At 41.1% G+C, this 19,873-nt stretch overlaps 1 protein-coding gene across 1 annotated transcript in view; it reads left to right on the plus strand.

Moving 5' to 3' along the window:
* The window catches only part of LOC130072084 (uncharacterized), a 52,758-nt gene that overhangs the window by 20,792 nt on the left and 12,093 nt on the right, over positions 1-19,873 (plus strand). The window contains 2 exon segments of the mRNA XM_056237021.1: positions 1,752-1,874; positions 17,168-17,299. Of these exon segments, the coding sequence (XP_056092996.1) occupies positions 1,752-1,874; positions 17,168-17,299 (255 nt within the window).

Below are 19,873 nucleotides of genomic sequence, written 5' to 3' on the forward strand. Positions count from 1 at the left end.
TAAGCAGTTGTAACTCCACAGGAAAAGAGTGGTTGCGATGTGTGACATAGTCAAGGTCGCTGTCTAGTTTGTTAGCTAAAATAAACATAATTGTGTTATTGTATGATAAGCGGGATGAGCGCGTCCGACTTTGGCTCAGCGCCAGCCATAGCACGAAAGCACAGTTAAAAATCAGTTATGTCACGTCACTGTACGTTCGCTCCTTAGTGTTCAGCTCAGCTGCTGCAAAGCGTGCCAAAATCGAAATCGCTGATTAGATGTAGAGGAACTTATCTAGTGTTAAATGAGTGTTACGTTAACTCTCTCACGAGAATGCAGCGTAAAGTGAGTGACGTCAGTGAGTGTGTTGTCAAGCAAGGAGAGCGAGCGCCGAGCGGTAGCAGTGTCTGTGAGAAAAAAAATAGATTACAGCCGGTCTTGGACCCCGAAACAGGAAAAGTGTAACATTTTATATCAAATTTTTATAACCTATTTAGTCAGAAACAACGTCATTCATTTGATTAATGCTCAAGTCCGATTTTATATATTCTCGAGTCCGAGTCCAAGTATAGTCATCAGTCCGCGAGTCCAAGTCGAGTCACGAGTCCAGAGAATGGAGTCTCGAGTCCAGAGAATAAGGACTCGAGTCGGACCCGAGTCCAGGACTCGAGTACTCCATCACTGGCTCATACAGAACGCTGCTGCCAGGATTCTGAGCAGGACCAGAAAATATGAACATATCACACCAGTCCTCAGGTCTTTACACTGGCTCCCAGTTACATTTAGGATTGATTTTAAAGTATTATTACTGGTATATAAATCTTTTAATGGGCTAGGACCTCAATATATTGCAGATATGCTCACTGAATATAAACCCAAAAGATCACTCAGATCATTAGGATCACATCAGCTAGAAATACCAAGGGTTCGCTCTAAGCATGGAGAGTCTGCTTTTAGCTACTATGCCAGCCGTAGCTGGAACCAGCTTCCAGAAGAGATCAGATGTGCTCCTACAGTAGTCACATTCAAATCCAGACTCAAAACACATCTGTTTAGCTATGCATTTACTGAATGAGCACTGTGCCACTGTTCGTCCGACTGTTTTTACTGTACTTTATTTTATTTTTTATTCTAAACTGTTTTAATTATTCTTATTTGTTTTGATTATTTTAATTTCGTCTATGTAAAGCACTTTGAATTACCATTGTGTATGAAATGTGCTATATAAATAAACTTGCCTTGCCTTGCCTTGCCACACCTCACACCAATGGAAAATCTGATAAGATCATCTGTAAAACCATCAAGATAATCGGGACATAGCTAGGATTGTCGGAAGGGGGAAAATCGGCCCAAAATCAGCCCGATTATCTTTTGGTGTGTACCCAGCAATAGTAACACCCTGGAAACCACCCATCACACCATAACAACCACCTATAACAACCTACCAACCCCCTGGAAACCACCCATAACCCCATAGTAACCACTTATAACAATCTAGCAACTGCAATACAACACACTGGCAACCACCCAGAAAATCATAGCAAGTTAGCAACCACAGCAAGCCTATCAAACTACTCAGAACAGCTTAGTAACTGCATAGCAACACCTTAGAACTATGCCAGCGAGTTTTTCCACAGGAAATGTGGAAAAAATGTTTTAAATCAATTTGAACTACGTCTAGCTTTGAGAATGAACAGAGCTGCATTCTGGGACAGCTTTGGCTGTCGTTCTGCACTTCCTGATAGCAGATTAACTTCGTCCTTCCTCTGCAGGTGCAGTTTGAGGTGTCGGATGCCACAAAAAGAAGGTTTCCTGACGCCACGTTTGATGTGGTTTACAGCAGAGACACGATTCTGCACATCAGGGACAAACTTGACCTCTTCAGAAAATTTTACGTGAGTGTTCACACAGGTAAACAGGTGCTTGGGTGCATGTTTTCATGCCTGTGACTTTATATGTTATAGAAGTACCATATATTTGTGTGTGTGTATGTATGAGGACATGCAAATGATCATCTGCATGTGTAAATGTACTGTCAGTCGGTAGCAGGTGTGAGTGTGTGTGTGTGTGTGTGTGTGTGTGTGTGTGTGTGTGTGTGTGTGTGTGTGTGTGTGTGTGTGTGTGTGTGTGTGTGTTCCGGTGAATATGTGTGTGTAGGTGTTCATTGTTTGTGGTTTAAACAGTTAACATCACCTTGAGCCTCCTGAGATGACATATTACTTATGGGTAATAAAAACAAGCCTTTGTGTTTGTATTGATCTATAGTGGATAGTATCCAAAAAGGATTTAAATCAAACTTTGCTTATCAATACATACATAACACACGTGCATATACACCTATAAATTATTCGCATATACATACATACATACTATTGGATGTTCAAAATACATATATGAAATACACGTGCACACAAATATGAAATTAATACCAATACATATTATGTTAGTAATGAATGCATATAAACTTGTGAATAACTTGCATATACATATAAACTTGACGCACGCATACACCTATAAATACTCGCATATATAAACTTCCATGCACATACACCTATAAACACTCGCACATACATATGCACTCGCTGCACGCAAATACACCTATACACACACTCGCACATACATATAAACTTCCATGCAGACACACCTATAAACACTCACACATACATATAAACCCGATGCGCGCATACACATCCATAAAACACTCGCGCATACATACAAAATAAAACGTGGATGCATGCTTTAGTTGTGTATGTATAGGCCGCTGTCGGTAGCCTAAAAGAGGCCTAGAAATAGGGTTTCGTTTCCACCATGTGGGGCACTACCCAATTTTTTTATATTTAACATCAGAAATATATAGAGATTCCTAAGAAAAAAGTTCTCCGCACACAACCTAGCAGTTTTTGAGAAAAATTATGCTAAAGGTGCCCATTTTGAAAAAAAGGGAAAACATAGGGAATTTTGCACTTTCAAACCTGTTTATCATATAAACCCCAAAATGCCGAATTACCACTATAAAGGTACAAAATAAACCAGTTTGAAATGTGTGATATACCTGAAGTTGCTATCTAGGCACAGTAAACATGATAAGATTATCAAGAAAACTTCTACTGTAGCATTAACATCCCAATTACTTCTTATTATGTTTGTTCCAATTCAAAGGTAATATTTGAGGTAAAATCTGAATAACAAATAGAATTCAGCCAAAATATAATATATAAAAAAAACACTTTTCAAAACAACACATTTAATGGTGAATTGTCAATTCGCATACACGAGCAGTAACTGCACTGCATGTACACTGTAAAAATATTACATGCTATCTACTTAAAAAATTATGGTAACAATATTACACGTATTATATTTGAGTAGATTTTAAGGTTTTTTTGTGTGTGTGTGAAATCTACCCGAATAAATTAAGTAAATTTTCCTACATTTATTTATTAGAATTTAATATTATTAGTGGAATGTGCTTTTTTAATTTAAGTTGTCTCACAAATAAATCAATCAGAATTTACTCGTTTGTATTAATGAAATTTACTTAATTATAACATTTACTGCCTTTTTCAGGTTAAGATAATAATGAATCCATAATGCACTTTTTATTATCAAACATGCTTTTATTCTGTATTTTTTGCACAAAACAAATGTATATAAAATGTAAGACAGCAGTTTTAAGATATGAAAAATAAAAGCAAAAAAATGCTAACATTTTCCATGTCATTGAGAAAGATCATTTTGTTACACAAAAACATGTGCATTCAAATTTCTGTTGGAAAAGTCACATTCTTGACTAAAACTTGTGAATAACTTGTAGCAAAACATATAAAATAATTTGTACTTGCTGAAAGCTTGTATGTAGAACAATATTAAACATTCATCAATCATTGCAGGTTTTTTTCACCAGAACTTGGTCATAATGCATTGTCTCAATCTAAGTCATGAGTTTGTTTTGTGTTAGTAATTTCGGGAAAAACTTGCAAACATCCAGTTCCAAGAAGAGCTTCTGAAAGGCCTCAAAAGTGTGCCTCAGTTCTTTCGGGTAGGTGTGGTTTAGTGTATACGTGAGTCCAAGAAGAACAGCACAGGCTCTTGCCAGATTTTCCAAGCCAGCCATGACTTGCATCCCCTCCAAGATGATGCTGAAATCCTCCTGAGAATCCCTCTTGCAGATGGCAATTTTCATTATGTGCTGCAGGATATCTCCATTGTCACACTGTAAAACAAACATTAAAGAAGTATTTTTATCTCGTCTGTCTCATTATAAGTCTGTCCATAATTATAAACTTGATTTGTGTACAGTTGTAAAATTTTCTTATAACCGCTTAAAATGCTAAGACAACTACAAGTAAACCATTATAGTTTGTTTTCTTTGTAATCACTGAAACATAAAAATATTATGTTTAAATTTCGATGGTCCACTATTGACATTCTACTAACTGTATAGTAACTACATGTCAACTAACTCAGAGTATCAGTAGACTGCTAGGTTAGGGTTAATATAGTAAGTTAACATGTAGTTGCAGTTACTTATAGTCAGTAGAATGTCTAAAGTGGACCATCAAAATAAAGTGTTACCTTTTTTCATATAGTGGCTGCCAAAAATCTATTTTGTGTTAAATATTTTCACATTAGCTTTATATAATTTAATTAGAAAAAAAATGTATTGTTTAAGTTGCATTTCTATTTTTATCAATAAAAACAATGTACAAATACATTTCTCAAAACACCAAACTCTTGGATGAGGTCATCCTCTTTTTCACCCAGATAACAGATCAAACAACGGAGGACAACGTCTCTCATCATGTCGATGTTTTTATCGGGATTCTGATCGGGAAGTTTGTAAATTAGCATCACCCAAAAATAATGAACAAATATTGATATGTTATGAAAGTAACTTACCTGCAGTATGGGATCAATAGCTAGCTCCGTAGTGTCCGACGTTTTTAGCCATTCCTTCGCACATTGCTTGATTTGTTCCCATCGGACTTCAGTAAAGGGCTGCGGACCTTTCCCACCATCTTTTCCGACATGAAGAATACACTTTACGGGTGTTAATCAGAGGCGGACAGAGTACAGAGCTTTGTTACTTGAGTAAAAGTACAGATACCCCTTGCTAAATTTTACTCAAGTACAAGTAAAAGTACTACATTCAGATGTCTACTTAAGTAAAAGTACTAAAGTACTTGATTTTAAAAGTACTTGAGTATCAAGAGTACAAGAGTAGATTTTCTAAATATTCCATTACTAATCTACTGCCACAGTGCTTACATTTATGCACAGAAACGTCCTACATGGAGTTATGAAAAATGTTAATGTTAATACATTGGAGAATGTAAAAGGAATTGAAAGTAAAATCAAGTCATTTTCATCTTTTTACCATGTTGCTTTATTTAATTTAATTACATTTTTGGGGGGTCCCATCTTTAAATGCGGGGACAACACACACACACACACACACACACACCACATGTAAGGGTGGCGCTGCCAATAAAGCACCTAAAAGCTGTCACAAAGAACCGGCAAAAGGAATGATCATGAATATGTAAAATATAGCAAGGAGATATTTTAATTGTTTATTAATAAACACTTGTTAATAAACAAGTGTTTTCTTTGTCAGTGTCGGCTAGATGAAGTTGACGATGCTGACTTGCGATCTTCAGTAGTGAACGCGTCAGAGAGAAATGCACATTTCATACGGATTACATAAGCAGTCTGTAGTCTGTTTTCTTTCGTTTTGATTTTTTCTGTTTAAAAGTAGACATGTCTGTGAGAGGCAAGTAGGCTACCTTATACACTCAGTTTTGGTTCATTTATGAGACGAGATCCAGTTCACAGGCCGGCGCCTCCGTTTCTTATCTATCGTCTGCTATTTACTTCTTATTTATTAAACCCAGGAAATTGGTTGATGAAACATTGATTAAAATTAAGATACAATTAATGCAAAACGAAATTCAGGTTAAAGAAAGGTTTTGTGTTTTCTGTTTGAGGTCTCTGTGAAAGTTTTAAAGCATTTTTTATGCCGCTTTCAGAGCGCTCACGTCCGTAACGGAGAACACGTCCATAACATTGTTTTTTCCTCATAAATGCAAACCGGAAAAATAAAATAAAACAAAATGAATATTTTATGTACTGTGGAGACTGAGCGCCAACCCTTCTTCATTCGCTGGGTAGTAGCCTACTTTGGTTTGCGCAGTGTAATTCACATAATCAGTAAAAATATATTTTGCCTCCTAAAGTTTTTTTTTTAAGAAATCAGAAATCCCTCGTGGCTACGCCACTGCCACATTTGAACCTGACTGTGTTAAACACACCACATACTCAAGAACATCAAACCAAATGCTTGGCTTACCTTAATGTGTAATATAAAATCTGACCATGGAGTTGACTTTGGCGGAAAGCTGAAAGTGATTGCTGATAGGCTGTCCCAATCAGTGGCGCCTGCACAATCCAATCACGTTTGAGAGGGAAACAACAAATTGAGGGTTTCCGAGATTTTTTTAATTTTTATTTTACTCGTGTACTCACGGTTATGGATAGAAATGTATTGGAGTAAAGAGTACAATATTTGCCTCTCAAATGTACTTGAGTAAAGTCATGAGTACTCCCCAAAAATGATACTTGAGTAAAGTACAGATCCCTCAAAATTGTACTTAAGTACTGTACTCAAGTAAATGTACTCCGTTACTGTCCGGCTCTGGTGTTAATTGAGCTTAATCCCCGTTATCAGATGAAGATGCGCTGCTTACGTCCTCCTCCATGTTTACATGTGCGTAGTGATATTAGCTTGATTTTGGCTGTGACCTACTTACATTTTCGATGCTGATTGTTTGAAAATCTAGCTCAACAGTTTTATATGTCTCAATACGCAGTCAATATAGTGCGCCAATAAATTACACTTTTCTCATTAACTGCAGGATAATGCGTTGAGAACTTTTTGCTTGGATACCTTTTATTAACGTTGAACATATTGTGCAAAAGAAAAGGTAGTGCCCCGTTTGTCGGAACGAAACGTCTCTGGTTACTCACGTAACCGTAGTTCCCTAAGAGGAGGGAACGAGACATTACGTATGGGGAAATCCATTTTTCTCGAATCATGAAGTCTGATAGAATAACTCTTTTGCTTGCAAATAGCCAATGGCGGTCCCGCCATCACCTGATTGGCTGACACTGCTCAATATAGGTGACGGCGGGCGCCAAAAACCTCAGAATCTTAGCTGAACGAGAGTAAGGAGACTGAAAGTCCCTCCCACGCGGCAGGTTACGTAATGTCTCGTTCCCTCCTCTCAGGGAACTACGGTTACGTGAGTAACCAGAGACGTTCCCTTATCAAGTCGGTCTCTCGACATTACGTATGGGGAACAATAAAACCCCCGCCGCGTGGGAGAAACCCCGCCCAGCTCGGCATCTGCACCAACGAAGGCCCCTCCCATCAAGCTAAGCACGCTGAACTGAATAGAGGGAGATTGCAGCAAAGTGATTGGTGCTTAGGAAAATACTGCGGGCTATGAATACGGGCATAACAAAGGGCACAATATAGTGAACATGATAGCTATGCTAATAATAACTCGCACTGTCCGACGACTAGTCGAACCGTGGCTAGAGCGCGCGCCATCGGGGCAGTCTAGCCTAGTCCAACGACAGCTCAGCTTTCTCTCCCTGCACTGACAGACTTGTGGTGCGAATGAAGGGATATCCAAGTTATAGAATCTCGCGAAGGTATTACGAGACGACCAACCTGCCGCGAAACAAATGTCTTGAATAGACATGCCTTTCGCCCACGCCCATGATGACGCCAAACTCCTAGTGGAGTGGGCGTGCACCCCTATAGGGAAACGGCTTCCCGGGAAGCATAAGCCAGCCAGTGCACAGCCTCCACTATCCAGTGAGATAGCCTCCGTTTCGACAACGCGCCGCCTCTTAGCACCCGCGTAGCAGACGAAGAGCTGCTCTGAAGTTCGAAACTGGCTAGTTCTGTTCACATAAGCACGCAGGGCACGCATGGGGCACAAGCGTACTTCTGAGACTCTGAAACACTGACCTCATCCGGGCAAAATGCTGGAATTGTAACCACCTGGGCTCTGATGTATATACGCGGTTGATAATAGCCCCATAATAGCATAGCACCTCAGTAAACAACAAACACATAGCCGTAGCTACAACTGTGAGTAGACAAGTTAGCACAGAATATCCAGTTGCACTGAAGGAAACGGGGCAACATTACAGCATAGCACATGTACGTAACAGCATCGGTCGCTGTAGCGCATCCATGCATGTACATAACGCAGCATAAGTCGCCGTAGCGACAGAACTGCAGAGAGACAGAAACTGAGATGTACAGTTCGATCAGGACGGCTAGCTGCACGGAAACGGGGCAGCATTACAGCATAACACATGGTAAATTGCACATCCGTGTACGTACATACATCCAGAAACTGTGAGTATGCACGGTAGATTAAGATAGCTAATTTTGCACTGAAAGAACAGAGCAACAAAATAGCAACACGCGTCCTTATACGTACATAAGTGCAGTGTAGTCGCTGTAGCGACAAACTGAATATGCAGTTAGATAGGATAGCTGGTTGTTGCACTGAATGATAGAGGGTAACATAACAGCATAACACATCAGTGCACATTTTAAACATCTGCATGTATAATGCAGCTCAAGTCGCTGAAGCGACCGAAACTGCATGAATATGCGTACACAATGGTCCATTACATTGAAGGGCAGCATAACGCTTCAATATCTACACAGATGCAACGCAAGTCGCCGTAGCGATGACTGAGACTATGCACAAGCAGTTACATTTTTGTGTACAAAAAACACAGCGTCAGAGGCATAGCGACATCGACTGTGAATACGTAGTTAATCGGAATAGCCGGTTGCACTGAGGATACAGGGCAATATATAACGGCATAAATCATAGGCACATATCAATGTACATAACACAGCGTCTGTGGCATCGCGCAACAACTGTGACTACACAGTAAAAGAGTAGCCAGTTGCACTGAAGGATACAGGGCAATATACAGCGGCGTAATAGTTACACATATCAGTGCGTTGTGTGTACACAGCGTCAGTTGCATCGTACAACAATTGTGAATACGTAGTGATCAGAATAGCCATTTGCACTGAAGGATAGGGCAAAATATGACGGCATAGATCATAACACATATTAGTGTGTAGTGTGCACAAACACAGTGTCAGTTGCATCGCACGACAACTATGAATACACACTGCGTAGTAATCAGGATAGCCATTTGCACTGAATGACACAGGGCAATATATAATGGCATAAATCATTCCACATAACAGAGTGCGATGTGTACGTAACACAGCGTCAGATGCATCGCGCACCAACTGTGAATACGTAGTAATCAGAATAGCCATTTGCACTGAATGACACAGGGCAATATACAACGGCAAATTCATATAGTGTGCAGTGTGTACATAAACACAGTGTCAGTTGCATCGCGCAACAACTGTGAATACGTACTGCGTAGTAACCAGAATAGCCATTGCACTGAAGGACACAGGGCAATATAAGGCATAAATCATTACACATATCAGTGTGCAGTGTGTACACCGTCAGTTGCATCGCACGACAACTGTGAATACGTACTGCGTAGTAATCAGAATAGCCATTGCACTGAAGGACACAGGGCAATATACAACGGCAAATTCATATAGTGTGCAGTGTGTACGTAAACACAGTGTCAGTTGCATCGCGCAACAACTGTGAATACGTACTGCGTAGTAACCAGAATAGCCATTGCACTGAAGGACACAGGGCAATATATGGCATAAATCATTACACATAACAGTGTGTAGTGAGTACGTAACGCAGCGTCAGTTACATCGCGCAACAACTGTGATTACACACTGTGTAGTAATCAGAATCGCCATTGCACTGAAGGACACAGGGCAATATATAATGGCATAAATCCTTACACATAACAGTGTGTAGTGAGTACGTAACACAGCGTCAGTTGCATCGCGCAACAACTGTAAATACTTACGGTGTAGTAATCAGAATCGCCATTGCACTGAAGGACACAGGGCAATATACAACGGCAAATTCATATAGTGTGCAGTGTGTACGTAAACACAGTGTCAGTTACATCGCGCAACAACTGTGAATACTTACGGTGTAGTAATCAGAATCGCCATTGCACTGAAGGACACAGGGCAATATATAATGGCATAAATCATTACACATAACAGTGTGGTGAGTACATAACACAGCGTCAGTTGCATCGCGCAACAACTGTGAATACACACTGTGTAGTAATCAGAATCGCCATCGCACTGAAGGATACAGGGCAATGAATGCTGCGGCGGGGGCTGGGCGCCAGCCACCGGGGAAGCACTGACTGCTCAGCGCCTCAACAGAACCCGCGAATAGAAATCTCTGCCGTCTCCCGGTCCGCGGCTCGACGGCGGCAGACTGGGGAGAGGCAGGAGACACAAGGTCGTCGCTACGTGTAACGGCCAGCCTTGCACGAAGGATCTGATGGGAAGCTCCTCACAGGCGGGACATCCCGATCCCTCGAGTGCCGCCTCTGCGTGGTCCCGACCCAGGCACAGCACACAAGTTGTGTGCGTCCGGGGATTCGATGGGTCCACCACACGGGCGACAAAGAGACATAATATAATCCACCGGAACGCGAGAGGGGAATTAAAACTCCTTAATATACTCCGCTCTGAATGCGTACATCAACGGTGAAAACAGACTCGAGTGAAGAAAAAAGATTCTGAGGTTTTTGGCGCCCGCCGTCACCTATATTGAGCAGTGTCAGCCAATCAGGTGATGGTGGGACCGCCATTGGCTATTTGCAAGCAAAAGAGTTATTCTATCAGACTTCATGATTCGAGAAAAATGGATTTCCCCATACGTAATGTTGAGACCGACTCGATAAGGGAACTGAACGATACAGCTCACGTACATCGGCCTAATATGTATATGTGAGTGATTTCATATGTGGATGTGCGTGAACTTTTCAGTATAAAAGGAAGTAATTTCAGTGTAAAAGGAAATCATTTATTCTTCTTCTTCTTTTGGAGTTTTATGGCGGTTGGCAAACCAGCTAAAAGGTGCATTTACCGCCACCAACTGGACAGGAGTGTGAAGCGTCAACACAGGGGGCGGAGAGATATCACGCAACACCTGAAATAAAGCTTGCCACAAAGAACCTTTATTTTACTGTCTATGCAAAGAACCGGCGAAAGTAATGATTATGCATGAAACATTTGAATGGTTGATAAAGTTCATAAATTGATAAAGATGACGATGCAGACTCGCCATCTTCACTGTAGTGAACGTGTTGTACCCTTAAAAAGGGGAAAAGAACGGGAGAAGGTTGAAGAACACACACATACACGCAGTTCTCGCCTTCACTCGTCTGTATTGAATGAGTTTAACAATGTGTACAAGAAAACATACATTTCAATATTAGTGCACTCATCAGATTCAGGACCACAGTCACAAGTATCTTCTTAATGCATTCTAAATTATCTTTTTAACTAAATTACCATATGAAATGTAAATTGTTTTAAACAAAGCTATCAAATTACATTAATACTCCTTTTTACATTAGTTCTCACAAAACACTAAAATGAATTATACTGTTAACAGTATTCATTGACTCAGCATGACACAACTCACCCTTATAGTGATTAATTCACAATAAATCTTGCAACAAAAATTATGTGGATGTAGCAATAGCTAGCTTAAACACCAACGACGAAGTTAACACTCGTATATAGCGGGACTCCGACACGACGGAGCCACGAGGTCTCCGGCTGCTAGCATAATGTTACACATTTTCTCCGTTAGCACGAAACTCTTTAAACAGTGCAAAAACGTCTCTTTTACTCATATAAAACCACAGTAACATAACGAAATGTACTATCAACATGTGTTAGAGTTTACATTGCTTTGTGAGTGGCAAATACATTAAAAAGGGGAAAAGAACGGGAGAAGGTTGAAAAACACACACATACACGCAGTTCTCGCCTTCACTCGTCTGTATTGAATGAGGAAGAGAAGCGCGCGCGCGCGCGATCCCCCTACTGAAGCCCCGAGGCATTACCAACACATCGACGAATAATCAACCCACACTAGGGATCAGCATTATCTGCATTCCACTTCTTAATAATTACTCGTGGTCTAGTGTTAAACGGTGACAAAACTTAATAATACTAATTATATATAAACATTAATATAACAGACTATTGAAAATAAAATAATGAGTTAGGAACTATACTTTCACATCCCACTTGTCACAAACGCGCCTAGAGGGAAATGCACACTTCATATGAAGTGTGAACGCGCGCCTCTGTGTCCTGATTAGCCTATATTGTCCTCTATATTTGCTTCTTATTTATTAATCCAGGCAAATTTGTTGATGAAACATTGATTAAAATGAACATACAATTTTTAAAAAAAAACGAAATAAACTTTAAAGAAAGGCTGTCTATTATTATTATTATTAATCTTTATTAAGGACACAGAATTCCGGTCCATAGTATAAAGACAATAACAAAACAAACAAACAAACAAAAAACACATAATACATTATTCACCCATATAAGCAAGAGCGCCAGTGTCTACAAAAGAAAACTTTAAAGTCCCCGTGAACCGGAAGTTGCAAACGACTTTTCTCCAGTGTTGTGACGTATTTCCGAGAGAAACGGAATACTAAATGAGGCAAAATAGTGGGCGTGGCTTTTTTTCCAACTAGCACCTGATTGGATCTAGAAAAGTAGGTGTTTTCATTCAGCCTGTCTACTGTCAGTTGGAGGGGCGTGGTTACGGATGTTAAGCAGACACTCAAACCGTCAAACCCGCGTCATCAGGGAAGGTCCTCCAATGCAGAGGGGAGGGGAAATTTCAGATTTTGATTAAAGATTACGAAGCCAAAAAAATGTTTTGTGTGGATTGACTTGCATGGATGAATTGTTCACCACAAAACGATCAATTTAGGCAAACAAACTAAGTAAGTATGGTCAATTTTGAATTCATGGGGATAGTAAGTGGTCAAAATCATGTCTGACCCATTCCAAATGTTTTCCGATACCCTATATCTTATGATCCTATCTTACTCATCTCATGCGGTTCCCTTATCATATAATCAACATAGATGAAAAAAATAATAATAATAATAATATTATTTAAACATAAATATGAAACGTATGTTTAAGTTTTTTAACTTATAAGCGTCACACCGCTCCGCTTTGCTCACATGCTCTGGTGTGTAGCCTATACATGCATGTGTGTGTGGTCGAGGGCTGCGATTTTCAAATAATAATCAAATAATACCCATCGATCTTCGAATATTAGCTGTGCTTGAAAATTTCGTTTTGTATAAATTGTATTCAAATCAATGTTTCATGTAAATCAATGTTTCATAAACAAATTTGTCTGGATTAATAAATAAGAAGCAAATATAGTGGACAGTGATCAGGACACGGAGGCGCCGGCGCGTGAACTGGAGCGCGTAAATGAACCGAAACTCAGCGTATAAACTACTTGCATCACAGACCTGTATATCTATAGAAAGCTTGAAATGTGTACTTTTAAACAAAACAATTAAAAACTAAAAGAAATTGGCTACTCTCTGCTTATGCATGTGACTAATTCATATGAAGTGTGCTTTCTCTCTATAGGCGCGTTCACTACAGCGAAGATGGCGAGTCTGCATCGATTTATGAACTTTATCAACCATTCAAATGTTTCATGCATAATCATTACTTTCGCCGGTTCTTTGCATAGACAGTAAAATAAAGGTTCTTTGTGGCAAGCTTTATTTCAGGTGTTGCGTGATATCTCTGCACCCCCTGTGTTGACGCTTCACACTCCTGTCCAGTTGGTGGCGGTAAATGCACCTTTTAGCTGGTTTGCCAACCGCCATAAAACTCCAAAAGAAGAAGAAGAAGAAATGACTTCCTTTTACATTGAAAAGTTCACTCACATCCACATATGAAATCACTCGCATATACATACACAACTAAAGCATGCATCCACGTTTTATTTTGTATGTATGCGCGAGTGTTTTATGGATGTGTATGCGCGCATCGGGTTTATATGTATGTGCGAGTGTTTATAGGTGTCTGCATGGAAGTTTATATGTATGTGCGCGTGTTTATAGGTGTGTCTGCATGGAAGTAGGGTGAATTCCCCTAATGTGGGACACTGCCTAATGTGGGACACCTAAGATCTAGTGTTTGTAGGTCCCCCATAAATACATGAATGACAGTGAAACTATGGGTAGACAAAGCTGTGGTGTCATGTGATCAAAATCACATGACCTATCAAATGTCCAATTATATTTGAGGGTGGAGCAATCATCAAACAGGAGACACCTTGTGTGAAGACCATCCGAAGGTTAATGACAGAGTTTTAACAAATTTGATGTTAAGGAGTTAAATAGATTTTAAACAAAGCAATCCTGCTACTCTTTAGCCTAATATGCTTATGAAATGTTTGTCCTTTAAAAAATAGTGTAACTTTATGTGTATAAACTTTATTATATTTATGTTTATAAACTCATTATATATTTTATATTTGTATCAAATTTCCTAGTGTCCCACATTAGGAAATGTGGTTTCCAAATCCGGGACAGTATGATCAGCTTAATGTGGGACAGTACTTCAATGAGTCAAAAATGTGTGGTGGGGTATGTTTTAAACATTTTTTTTTTTTTTTTTATAAAAATATGAATAATCTTTATATTAGACAAATCTTAAAGAAAAAATGTTTCCCCTAAGGCATTGATCAAATGGAAACAGAATTATCATGACCTTTTTTCAGAATCTGTGGACAGATATTAAAGGGGTCATATAATGGTACATGCACTTTTTCAAGTTGATTGTACTGAAATGTGTGTTGGCAGTGCCTGTACACAACCATCATATAATGATAAAAATCCATCCAGTGGTTTTGTTTTAATCTCCTTATATGTTTTCCCCTGCCTCAAATAGAGCTGTTCGACCGTGTGATGTCACACGGTCGGACGCCCCTCCCGCGATTGTTGATTGATAGGCGCGTTTTAACACAGACCCGCCCTCGCTCGTGAGAGCTGTCAATCATAGTCCGCGCGGACCGGCGCGGTCATTGTTGATATGCTGGAGCACTGTCTATGAGCAGAATGGCGTCTAAGCGATTGTGGTGTTCTGTTCTTGGGTGTAATAACGAACACAGCAGTCATTTTAATGTTCCTAAATCCGAACCGCTGAAGACGCAGTGGCTGAGTTTGTTTTCGATGGGAATATTCCCCACGAGCAACGTCAATGCTTTCATGTTTGCGCGAATCATTTCTCAGCAGACTGCTTTATAAACGAGGGTCAGTATAAAGCTGGTTTTGCTAAGCAGCTGCTCATGAAAAAAGGATCGGTACCAGCTATTCGTGTTCCTGCTGAACCTCTAGAACAACTGAAGTGAGTGTAACGTTTTATTAAACTTTATATTAATATTTATATCTTTGCAAATCGCTTCACGATGAATGAGTCTAAGGTTTACACTCAGGGTACATTACTGCATGTTTTCTATGTACGACGTTCTCCATATAATTCATAATCCCACGTTTATAATGAACAACACGTTATGGAATTGTGTTACAAACGTGTACGCACAGAACAGAGAGGCGGGGTGAGCAAAGCTCATTATCATTTAAAGTCATATGCACTGAAACGGCGTGCTGAAAACAGAGCTGTTTTTGACCAGGTAAAATAAGTGTTTTCTTACAATACTAATGAGAATTTTTAATTAAAGTATATTACAAACTTTTAATTTAGACCCTAAAGAATCATATTAGCTTGTACAAAAATGGCATTATATGACCCCTTTAATAAATATGTAATTCCTAATAAATAAGTCAAAGAAACTCACTTTAAAATAATACATAGATATTATCCATGTCATGATTTTATCAGTAAGTTTAAAGAAGGGGTTTCTTCATTATGCTGTTTTGGTAAAGAGGAAACAGAAACAATTGTACATTTATTTTTTAGTTGGAATTATACCAAATTATTTTGGTCCAAAGTTGTTTATGGATTGTGATACTGGTTTACTTGAAATGGATAATATAACTAAAGATTTTGTTATTTTACACGTTTCATTCATTCATAACAAAGAAAATTACTAATTAAGATTTAAGAGAGAATCTAAAATAAAATAAGATTTTACTATTCTACATGTATCAATGTGATTTTTGGTATTTCATCATAGATTTTTCAGTGTCCCACATTGGGGGCACAACTGTCCCACATTAGGAAGCTGCAGATTATTTCAGACAACTTGCAATAAGAGCACTAATATGTCTATAATTTATCTTATGAATGGGTTATCTGAATTTTCTCTTTTGATTTGATTTGGTGTGGATTTAATGTTTTGGTTACACATCGCAATATGTCACAGAAGTCTGAAGTGCAAAAAATGTCCCACATTAGGGCAATTCACCCATGTGCGAGTGTTTATAGTTGTGTCTGCATGGAAGTTTATATGTATGTGCGAGTGTGTATAGGTGTGTCTGCGTGCAGCGAGTGTATATGTATGTGCGAGTGTTTATAGTTGTGTCTGCATGGAAGTTTATATGTATGTGCGAGTGTGTATAGGTGTGTCTGCGTGCAGCGAGTGTATATGTATGTGCGAGTGTTTATTGGTGTATGTGCATGGAAGTTTATATGTATATGCGAGTGTGTATAGGTGTGTCTGCGTGCAGCGAGTGTATATGTATGTGCGAGTGTTTATAGGTGTATGTGCATGGAAGTTTATATGTATATGCGAGTATTTATAGGTGTATGCGTGCGTCAAGTTTATATGTATATGCAAGTTATTCACAAGTTTATATGCATTCATTACTAACATAATATCTATTGGTATTAATTTCATATTAGTGTGCACGTGTATTTCATATATGTATTTTGAACATCCAATAGTAGGCCTATGTATGTATATGCGAGTAATTTATAGGTGTATATGCACGTGTGTTATGTATGTATTGATAAGCGAAGTTTGATTTAAATCCTACGTGGCGCCTCATAAAATTAAGCTGACATGCAAAATAAGAGTAAAGGCAAACTGCATGTGCATGGTCTGCCCTCCAATGGACAAACCATGTATTTTCATAGGAGTCCATAATAACAGATTGAACTATTGCTTTAAGGTGTGTGTATGCATGTGTTTTTCAGTCATGGCTGAAGCCGAGCGGTAAGCTGCTGATCAGTGACTATTGCTGTGGAGAGAAGCCCTGGTCTCCAGCGTTTCAGGATTACGTCAACCAGAGGGGATATATTCTCTACACACCTCAGAGATACGGACAGGTGGGACACGGGATACACAAGTACAGACCTAATAAAATCATAGTGTACTATTACAGCTTGCTTGTCTTGGGAATTAGTATTGATCTATTATGTAACATTGATGATATCTGTTAGTACTGGATGTAATGAAGGCAAGCTACTGTAGTAAAAGCTTGACCTCAAGAAGCGCACTAGCCCATTGTTAGCGTGCCTGCCTCTCATGACGGAGCGGGTCAAGTTGAACTGGACGGGTTATATTTGGTGCCATGACCCGCATGGGAGTGAGGTTTAGGTTGATGAGAGTAATGGAGGCAAGCTAGTAAGAGCTGTGCAGAGATTTTGAAGGAGAGCGGGAGAGTCTTCACTTCAATGAGGCGAGTGAAGAAGTAAGTTAGTTATACTGCTGAGAGTATAAGAAGTAACGGCAGTAACGCGAAGCGTGCTCTGTGGGGGCCCCGCTGGGCATTACTGGTGTTGCACCACCCCAGCAGAGTACGTCCCTGGGCTAGAGGTCCAGTGGCACCGTAAACCGGCTCAATCTCTTCCATCTCAGATAGGGGTGGACCAGTATTACTTTAATTTTTTTATTCTAAACTGTTTTAATTATTCTTATTTGTTTTGATGATTTTAATTTCTTCTATGTAAAGCACTTTGAATTGCCATTGTGTATGAAATGTGATATATAAATAAACTTGCCTTGCCTTGCCTTGCCTATGGCGGAAAACCATAGCAAGTGCTTGGGAGCACTTCGACTCGGCTCCCAAGTGCTATTCCGCCATACATTATAGTTATCCATTTTACACGCTTAGAAAAGCGCCACGTTTTATTTTGTGTCACCATACCTAGTCTTGTAACTACTCGTGTAACTGTATTTAAATAGGGAAAATGTGGAGGTGTTTGGTCGCTTCTCTGTTCTCTTACGAGAGGTTCTCTCGTACTGCGTAATATCTTACGCTCGGGGAAAACCTCTTTTCCACGAGATATTGAAGCCAAAAAATTATCCTTAATTTTGAATTAATGTAAAACGCGTTGCGGCAGCATACAGACATAGGCAAAGGCGGCTTGCGTGCCTATTGGCTGTCCTGCGGCAACTGCAGCAGCCTATCGAGAGAGGCCCTTCGGTGACGGTCCAATGGGGGCGCTTCCCGCCCACTGCGTCACCTTCCTGCCAGAGTAGGCGTGGCCTAGCCCTATAAATATGGCTCGATGGGCTGATATCACTGATATTTCATCTCTTCAATGTAGCTCACGTAGCGTTGGATCAGGAGTGAGAAGCCGCACCGTTGGAAAAAGCCTTTCTGCAGGACGAGCCATTGCATCTGAAGCCGCTGGCCTTCATTTCGCCGCCTTCAGTCGCCGTTCCTGCTACACTACCCGGCGTACTATATCCTTTACACTCTGCTAAGTGTGTGTTCGCCGCCGCGACTCACCTTTTCTAAAAGAGCTGCGTCTTTTTAAAGATGCCATCATCCTGTGGCTCGTGCCGAGCCCCACTCAGCGACGGGGACCGCCATGTGATTTGCGTTTCCTGCCTGGGAGAGGATCATGCAGCGCTCGCTGACGGCGGATGCCCTCACTGCGAGCTATTGCCTATGGTGACTCTGAGGACTCGCCTGGCATTCTTCTCCGAGACTGCACCACCACCCGCTACAGTGCCGCGCCGTAAGAAGCGTCGCACTCAACGGGTCCCTGAGCCTTCTCCAGCCCGCGAATGCTCGCCGATTCGCCCGCCAGCTTCGCCAGCTTCGCTCGGCTCACTCACCGACGGACAGCGGCGTCGGTGAGTGAGCCGCTGTCCGCCGCCGCTTCCGTTGCCGGTGACGACGAGCCAGCCTTATCTGCAGAGGAGGCCAGCTGCTCTCTACTGGCGTCGGACAGCGAGGATTGGGCGAGCTCTGTGGACCTCCCCTCCTCTGCCCGTGGACTGTCAGGTAAACGAGCCAGTATCGAGTCGGAGCTGATGCGTCTACTCTCGCAGGCCGTGGCGAGCCTCGGCCTCGAGTGGGAGGCGCCTGCGCAGCCTGCGCGCAGCCGACTGGATGGGTGCTTCCTTCAAGGGGACCGCGCCCCTCCGCCTTCCAGATCCGCCCCCTTTCTTCCTGAGCTTCACGAAGAGGTCGCGAAATCCTGGAACGCCCCCTTCTCAGCCCGAGTGCGTTCCTCTGTCTCTGCAGCATTCTCCGTGGTGGACGGTGCGAAAGACAGAGGTTACCTCTCGCTCCCCCCCGTGGAAGAAGCCGTAGCAGCCCATCTTTGCCCGCCCTCTGCTGAACGGCGAGCTAAGATGGCGCTACCATCTAAGGCTTGCCGCACTACTTCAGCCATGCACTCCCGCGCTTACACCGCCGCTGGGCAGGCTGTATCGGCACTCCACTCGATGGCCATACTGCAGATACTCCAGGCCGACCTTCTCCGAAAACTGGACGAGGAAGGCCCGGGTGCAATCAACGTGCCGGATTTACGGAGCACTACAGACCTGGCTCTTCGCGCCGCGAAATCTGCTGCACAGGCTATGGGGCGGACTATGGCTTCTCTCACTGTCGCCGAGAGACATCTATGGTTGACGCTGTCGGAAATGCCGGATACGGAGCGCTC

This window comes from Rhinichthys klamathensis, unplaced genomic scaffold (genome assembly GCF_029890125.1).
Source record: "Rhinichthys klamathensis goyatoka isolate OS25496 unplaced genomic scaffold, OSU_Roscu_1.1 h1tg000475l_1, whole genome shotgun sequence".
Taxonomy (NCBI): Eukaryota; Metazoa; Chordata; class Actinopteri; order Cypriniformes; family Leuciscidae; genus Rhinichthys; species Rhinichthys klamathensis.